This window comes from Solanum verrucosum, unplaced genomic scaffold, assembly GCF_900185275.1.
Source record: "Solanum verrucosum unplaced genomic scaffold, falcon-dt-bn FXZP01000058.1, whole genome shotgun sequence".
Lineage (NCBI taxonomy): Eukaryota > Viridiplantae > Streptophyta > Magnoliopsida > Solanales > Solanaceae > Solanum > Solanum verrucosum.
Window position 1 is genome coordinate 1555589 of NW_026020303.1, and position 8714 is coordinate 1564302.

The 8714-nt window shown below is 36.7% G+C and overlaps 1 protein-coding gene across 2 annotated transcripts in view; it reads left to right on the forward strand.

Moving 5' to 3' along the window:
* Positions 1-5139, forward strand: part of LOC125835014 (AP-1 complex subunit gamma-2-like) — a 49663-nt gene extending 44524 nt beyond the window's left edge. For both annotated transcript variants that reach the window (XM_049514153.1, XM_049514154.1), the window contains exons 17-18: positions 3001-3105; positions 4535-5139. In XM_049514153.1, the coding sequence (XP_049370110.1) occupies positions 3001-3105; positions 4535-4630 (201 nt within the window). In that variant the 3' untranslated portion in view covers positions 4631-5139. The remainder of the gene's footprint in view (positions 1-3000; positions 3106-4534) is intronic.
* The last annotated feature ends 3575 nt before the right edge of the window (positions 5140-8714 follow it).

Genomic DNA, 8714 nt, shown 5'->3' on the forward strand with positions numbered 1-8714 from the left:
GGACAACCTTTTCCGACCTATGGGACTCGACCAGAGATTCTTCAGGTTGTTAATCAGTTTTGATGGAGGAATTGGGGTTTTTGGAATGGAAGTTCCATACGTGTTTAGAATGAAAGTTGTGAGAAATGCCAGTGGCAGTTACTATGGCCGTTGTTGCTTGCTGCTTGCAGGCTCGAAAATATTTGTTCGCCTCTTCTCCCTGTCTTAATTCTGATTGATTAGCTTCTTCCTTCGCGCAAGCTACAGTCTCAACGTCTCCCTTGTGTTGCATCTTGTGATCTTCCGCTTCAGTCTGCTTTTTTGGGATAGCTGGTCTATAAGTGATTAAAAAAGAGTTTTTTTGAGAATTGGCTAGAGCTAAGTAATTTTTATGGGAGAGAGGAAACAGATAGGGGTGGCAATAGAGCGGGTTGGGTTAAATTTGGGCGAGTCATAATGGGTTAAGACAACAATCGGGTCAAGACTCAACCCAACCCAAATTTGCTTGGGTTAGGTAATGGGTTATATGGGGGTCAAGACCCAACCCAACTTAAATTTTAATAAGCTTAATTGTTTTATTTGTTCTTTTAAACTATTTTAGTACCCCTAATAAAATTATTTTTTTCTTCATTATGGCTTATATATAACATATCAAATTGAAGTCAATTTGGGTTACATATCAACCCAATTTTTAATGGGTTGAAATGGGTTGAACTTATGAATGGGTGGTTCAATAAACCGCCCAAACTTAAACGGGTTGGGTTTGATTTTGTCACCCCTAGAAATAGAGGATAAAGCTAATTTTTTTTGGAGATAGGCATGCCCCGTCTCAGCCAAACTATTGTTTTGTCTTGCTAGACGCCATATATCTTCATTTAGCAATGGAGTTTTAGAAGTGAGAATCGACCAATCTGTGCCAAAATAGTAAGTAGTCAACTACCATTGTTTTTAGAAGAAGTAATCAATTACTACTTCTTGCATAACTATTAAACAGAACTCCCTAGTATTGAACTATTTATTATTATATTTGTTTGATATTTTTGCTCTTGAAACCGCATCTGCCTTTTATTTTATATTTTATTTCTCCAAAAAAAAAAAAAAATCTAAAAGGTAGATGCAGTTTCGAGAGCAAAATTATCACAGAAAAATATAATAGTGAATAGTTCAATACTATGGAAAACACATTGGTAACTGATCTTCAGAATTCTTGATACTAATTTTGAGTTTTTTAAGAACTCCAGTTTGATTTCGGAACTCAAGTTCAGTAATGGTGTGGTTCATGAAAATTGCTGATTTATTGTTGGAGATAGGCTGATGATGGTGTTATGAAGGTATTAAAATGAAGAAAATGGATGTAGTGGGAGGGGGGAAAAAGAACAGTGGTTTTTTTGTTGATGTTTTCGACGTGTTATTCATTGATTCATCTCTTCGCCATGTCAGTGTGTTTGGAAGTCACACACTTATATGCAGGAGATTGCCATTGAGGATCTAATAGGCACAATTTGCCGCGAGTTCCTGTGTCAATAGGTACAATCCTTGGTTTAAGTGTCTAAATAATTTTTTTTGGCACGTTTGAGGGGCAAAGCCTATGTATTCTGCCAAGAATCTCTGACCGGGATAAAAGAATAGATATAAAAAAAAAACTCATAGAAAGCATAAGACCTAAGACAAACATACTATCATATTTTAAACATATTTCCAACTGATTGGCATAGCCTATAAAGATACTTCTCTTCCATTATGCTGTATCTTTCACCAAGTCTGCATAGATTTCAAGAAATTATAGGCCTTTTGAGACAACTTCCCTTCCAGGTGATTTTAGGTCTACCTCGTCTCCTAAAACACTTTCATCCACCATGTTCACACGTGTTAAAGAATGACAAAAGTTCCACATCGGTAGTTAATGAGATGAGTGGACTCCTTATAAGGCTTGGGCAATCCTCCTCCCTTTGAGCTAGCTTTTGGGGTGTGAGTTAGGCTTAAGACCTAATTTAACATGGTATCAGAGCCCATCTCACCTGATGTTGGGGCGCCCAAAATCAAAATTGCCCACGCACCAGATGTTAAGCACTAGGCGTGAGGTGAGGTGGGGTGTTAAAGAATGACAAAAGTCCCACATCGGTAGTTAATGAGATGAGTGGACTCCTTATAAGGCTTGGGCAATCCTCCTCCCTTTGAGCTAGCTTTTGGGGTGTGAGTTAGACTTAAGACCTAATTTAACAACACGTACGTACCAAAGCATCTGGAGTTTGACATTGGACATAATTAAACCATCTCAAACTACCTTTGTTCATTTTATCCTCAATGTGTGTAACTTGCACTTTTTGATGGATGTAGTCATTTCTAATCGTATCTAATCTTGTTTAATCAAACATTCATCTGAACATTCACATCTTTGCCACACTCACCTTGTGGATGGGTTAGATTTTGATGGCCCAACATTCACTCTTGTTGGTCTACTAGCCGATATAACTAATCTTTCATTTAGGTAGGCGAGAAAACATCATAAATTGTCTAGCTTTATGCTAGCTACCAACCTACCCACTATCTCAATCCTCCATCTTTGTTCAAGGTTGGAACCGGCAATGTGAGCAAGCTCACATAGGCAGAGTTGGTAGTTATGAGGTATAAATTCAGTTAAGTATGTCAGTAAATCTTTTCTCTATACAAGGACATTACCATTGGTGTGGATTTCATACCTTGCAAATATCTCATCATGGTTGACTTTTCTGAAAGGCTAAGGCTGTTGTAAATAGGTCTACGAATTGTTCTAGGAAGTCACATATCCACTTCTTTGAAGTTTTGAAAGAAACAAATGAAAACAATTTGCTGAAGGTTTAAATGCATTGGGTAATTCTTGGTGTACAGGTCCTTCAATTAATTGCAATTGAATGTCAATCGTAATAGTTTAAAAAAAGAAAAAGTCAATCGTAATATATGTTGGATGGACTAATTTTCGAATTCTCAGTACATGTACCATTTTTCATCTCTTGACTAAGCTTATTTGGTATTTCTATGAAGTTCCTTCAACTGCAATTGGATCCAGCTAGCGGTAATTCCCTACCTGCAAATGGTAATGGATCAATCACACAGAAGTTGAGAATCACAAACAGCCAACATGGCAAGGTAAGTGAATTGTTCATTTTCTGTCTTGGATCACTTTTACTAGACATTTTCTGGTTAGAAATAAATGTATGAATCGTATGACTTAGAAACCTCTCTTTGCCCCTATTTTGTCTTAAAGCACAAATATGTCCCCGTATTCAAATGAAATAGGCCCAAATATAGTAAAGGAACATAGATGATTACAACAACATACAGATATTTAGAACAACTTTCGAATAGTAAGGAGGTAGACTTTCCTAATAGAGCGATCTGGATCCCGAAGTTACCGGAACTGGCAATAACCTCTTTAACCGTGCTTGGCATCACCCAAAACATCCCAAACCATGTAAAAATCTCCCACTAAAATCTTGCAGCTACCGGAAAGTGAATGAGGAGATGGTCGACATCTGCACCCACACCCTTGCACATAAAGCACCAACTGACATAAGTGATCTTTCTTCTTCCTCAGTTTCTCTGCTGTCAAGATTACTCCACTAGTTGCTAACTATGAGGAAAAACATGCCTTTCTCGTTATCTTTGGGATCCAAATCACTCTATGAGGAAAGTCCACCTCCTCCGTATTCAAAAGCTTTTCATAATATGATTTAACTGTGAAAGCACCATTCTTCTGCGATAAATGTTCATCTATCTTGTTAGCAAAAAATATAGCCTCCATTGTAGATCTACCGGGCATAAATGCAATCTAGTGCTCTATCACTCTTGTCGTATTCCCAAGTGTTGCTCTGTGCCTCTGTCACTCTTTCACAGAGTTTCATCATATGATTCATGAGTTTAATGTCACACTTTCCTAAGTGTCTGCTCTATCTTTTTTTTCCAGCGTAAATAATTCATATTAAAAATATCATCTAGGTTCATTATCAATTTGATACTGATAATCTGGCAGGCTTGTTGATTGGTCAATCTTATATGAGTTTAGTTACAGTATTACGAATCAATACCAACTTCAAAACTTGGTTCCTTCTATTTGCTCATGAAGAGAAAAAACTATTACCGAATGATTGCACGTCGATCTGCAAAATTATAAAATGAAAATATGTTTTATGAGTTCAGGCTTTTACCATCGCTACTTTTCATATGGATTCTGAGTGAATTGGATATGAAATGAGCGAGGTTGAAAACTCGTGAAATTGTTGGAACATTATTTTCCCTTGTGGAGGTTTGAAAAGATAGCTACAGATGTATGTTATTCTTAGCTATAAGAAACTGAAACTAGTAATGGAATTTGGTTTATCAGCTATTGGAACTGACTGTATTTCAAAATTACGCAGTTCGCATAAAGGTTGACACTGGGTGTACTTTTCACTACACCTTTCACTTTTCTCTTCGAATTCCTGTGGTTGCCTGTCTTCTATAGCATTTATAAAGGGTGATTTGGAATAACAACCAAAACGGCTCTTCTAAAGCTATATCTTTATCTTCATTTTCCCAGAAATCCCTTGTCATGCGCATACGGATTAGTTATAAGGTGAATAACAAAGATGTCTTGGAGGAAGGCCAAGTCAGCAATTTTCCTCGCGATTTGTGAGGTTGAATGGCCCTATAAGAGGATGCTTTGTAGCATTTCGTCTTTTTTTTTTCTTTCACTATGGAGAAGCTTGTGCTCGTTGTTTGTACTTCCTAGAGCAATATATTCAATTGGTTTGGAAGAATAAGCAATATTGGTTGGACTTCAAGTGGTGGCTTAACCTGGGATTGCTCAGATGCCTGACATTGCTTACTTCTTTGTATCTTCCAAGGTGGCACATTGTACATTAATTATCTGATTACCATGTAAGCCACTGTCAAACTCAATTTTGCCTATGTGGCACTCACAGGAGGATATCATGTGTTGGACTCGTTAAAAAATTATGAGATATGCATTGTGCAAGTATTCTTTTGTTTCTAAGATTTTGGCTAATCAGATTCAAAATGAAGAAATGTAATTCAGGGTTCCCAATTGGCTATGTAATGTTTTATCACAATGCGTTTATTAGTGGGATATATTTAGTTGTAATGGAAAGCTCCTCAATTGATTATATAATATCTTATATCATAGGCCCGTGTACGTGTCACCCTTAGAATTCAGAAATTTACTTTTATGTTTTCCTTCGTATTTTTAGGTGCTATTTGATTTTTACCTCTAAACTTGTTTCTTCAACTCTTGTGTCCCTTCTGAGTCACAATCCTTAAATGTGAAAAGGTGTATTCTTTTAATATATTTTACACTATAATATAAATAAATATAGAATATGTACTAAAATGGGTTTTTCTAAGAAGAAAAAGAAGAATAGAAAACTTAGAAAATTCGAAGTTTAATAATGTGAGGGAATCCTTTATTTATAGCCAATACCGCAGTACGAATATTTGTTTATTGTGCCTTTCAATTTGAGACTAGTACGAAACAACTTGAACAATTCTTGCCAAAATTGGTTGACAAAAACCCGATCTCGATCAGGCACAATTGATTTGGGAAAACCATGCAAACGTACAATCTCACGAACAAATAGTGCAGAAACACTCTTTGCTGTATATGGATGAGATAAGAGGAGAACATGACTATATTTAGTGAAACGGTCCACCACAACAAGTATAGTATCATATCCCATTGCTTTGGGTAACCCGCTGATGAAATCCATAGAAATATCATTCCAAACTTGAGTAGGAATAGGTAATGGCTGCAGCAAACCAGCAGGACTAAGGGCTTCATACTTGTTCTGCTTACAAACTTCACAACTAGCCACAAAGTTTTGTACATCCCTTTTGATTCCACTCCAATATAACACTTGTGAAATGCGCTTGTATGTTCGGAAAAAGCCTGAGTGTCCACCAGTAGGTGAGGAGTGAAATCCCCGAAGGAGCATGTGAATGTGTATTGACGAACGGGGAATCACCAAATGACTTTTGAAAAATAGACAACCACTTTTAGAACATAATTTTGTCGTGAAGCTGGATCTTGAAGAAAATCCTGTGTCAATTGACGGAGTTGATCATCCTGTTGGATTTCTGTGGAAAGATCATCTAAGGTAGTTCTGCGTAGAACAGAATGCCATGAAATGAAATTGGCAAAATAAAGTATCAGCGACTTTATTTTCACAACCTGGGCGATATTGAATCTCTAAATCAAATCCTATCATCTTGGTAATCCATTTTTGTTGCTCCTCTGCCATATCATGTTGGGCCATGAGGAATTGGAGACTTCGTTGATCTGTTCATATAATGAAATGTTGACCCATCAAGTAATGACGCCACTTTTGTACAACAAACACAACTGCCATTAACTCCCTCTCGTATACTGATTTAGATTGAGCTCGAATAGAAAGTTATTGACTTAGAAAAGTGATTGGATGTCCTTTTTGCATTAGAACAACTAAGCATCTGTTTCAACCAAGAATACTTTGTTAAAATTCGATAGTGCTAAAATCGACAAAGTGACCATAGCCTCCTTAAGAGAATCAAAAGCTAATTGAGCTTCTTTATTCCAACGAAAAGCATCTTTCTTGAGAAATTGTGTGAGTGGACGGACTGTTTTCCCATAGTAACGAACAAAATTCCTATAGTAACCAGTGAGTCCTAAAAACCCCCGAAACCCTTATCATCTTTGGGACTTGGCCAATTTATCATACTTGTTATTTTGGCGGGATCCGCTGAGACTCCAATTGCTGAAATAATATGTCCCAAATACTCGAGTTGTTGCTGTCCAAAATGACATTTTTTTCGATTGACAACCAAGTTATGAAATTTTAAAATTTTGTAGCACCTCCCGCAAATGACCCAAGTGAGTAGGAAAATTTGCACTATAAACTAATATGTCATCAAAAAAGACCAATACAAACTTACGTAAGTAAGGCCAAAATATTTCGTTCATCAAGGCTTGAAAAGTAGATGGAGCATTTGACAACCCAAATGGCATGACCAAGAACTCATAATGGCCTTCATGTGTGCGAAAAGCTATCTTTGCTACATCCTCCTGGCAAACTCGAATTTGATGGTACCTTGATCTTAAATCCAATTTCGAAAATATAGTGGCACCCCCAAGCTCATCCAATAATTCATCGATTGCTGGAATTGGAAATTTATCGGGAACAATAATCTTATTAAGGGGCCGATAATCTACACAAAATTGCCAACTTCCATCTTTTTTGCGAACGAGTAACACTGGACTGGAGAAAGGACTTGTACTTGGTTGAATGATACCAGCTACAAGCATTTCTTGTACAATTCGCTCAATTTCATTTTTCTGGTAATGAGGATAGCGATATGGATGAATATTAGGTGGATTAGATCCCTCATTAATTCGGATAGCATGATCATGACTCCTACTAGGTGGGTCCTGCTAAGCTAAATCTCATTATGTATGAGGGTTTTGCTAATCAAAATCACATTATGTAGGAGGGTCCTGCTAATCCCATTATATAGGAGGGTTCTGCTAAACACATTATGTAGGAGGGTCCTGCTAATCCCATTATGTAGGAGGGTCCTGCTAATCCCACTATGTAGGAGGGTCCTGCTAAATTAAATCACATTATGTATGAGGGTCCTGATAATCTCATTATATAGAAGAGTCCTGCTAATCTGAATCACATTATGTAGGAGGGTCCTGCTAAATTAAAGCTCATTATGTAGGAAGGTCCTTCTAATCTCATTATGTAGGAGGGTCCTGCTAATCTAAATCCTGCGAACGTCAGCAAACGCTTCATTCTTTTTTAATTATGTAGGAGGGTTCTGCTAATCTAAATCACATTATGTAGGAGGGTTCTGCTAATCCCATTATGTAGGAGGGTCCTACTAAGTTAAATCTCATTATGTAGGAGGATCCTGCTAATCCCATTATGTAGGAGGGTCCTGCTAATCTAAATCTCATTGTTCAGGAGGGTCCTTGCTATACTACGTCCCATTATTTAGGAGGGTCCTGCTATACTAGTTCTCATTGTCCAGGAGGGTCCTGCTAGTCTTATTATCCAGGAGGGTCCTGCTTGACAGAATCATTAAATAGAATCACCACAACAATTTTTTTTTCCAGTTTACAACAGAAAATATCATTTAAGCGATTAGCATAAATGAGAAATGCTTATACCAAAAAAAATTGCAAGGCAACGATGCAATTAGGGTGTTTGTTCCCTAGAAATGAGAGATGATAGGGTGTTCGTTCCTTAAAATGCCTCTAGGTGTTTCTTCCCTAGTAACGAGAGTGATTTTTTTTTAACAAATGAAAATATGCCCCAATTATTAAATTGAGAAATTTTGAAACTCTTTTTAATTTATCATTTTTTCGATATTTTTTTTTTTTTTAAAAAAGAAATGATCCAATTTCATTTTTTCAAGGATATAAAAAAAAATTGTGAGACCAAACCCATTGTAGGACTGCCTATGTATCTTGTATAGCAAGAATCAGGTCAAACGTAGTTCATATAAATCAAAAAATTACTTTTCTTTTTCTTGATTTTTCCTACAAAAGACATCATTTGAGAAATGAATTTGTTCATGGCTGACAATGTTTTTACTTTAGTTGGTACCAACAATTAGTATGATGCATATGAATCACTTTGAACTACTTTCAGACAAATTTGAGGTTAACTTTGAGTAATCCCTGTAGTTTCAAATGGTATCTCGAATACACTTTAAGTATTTAC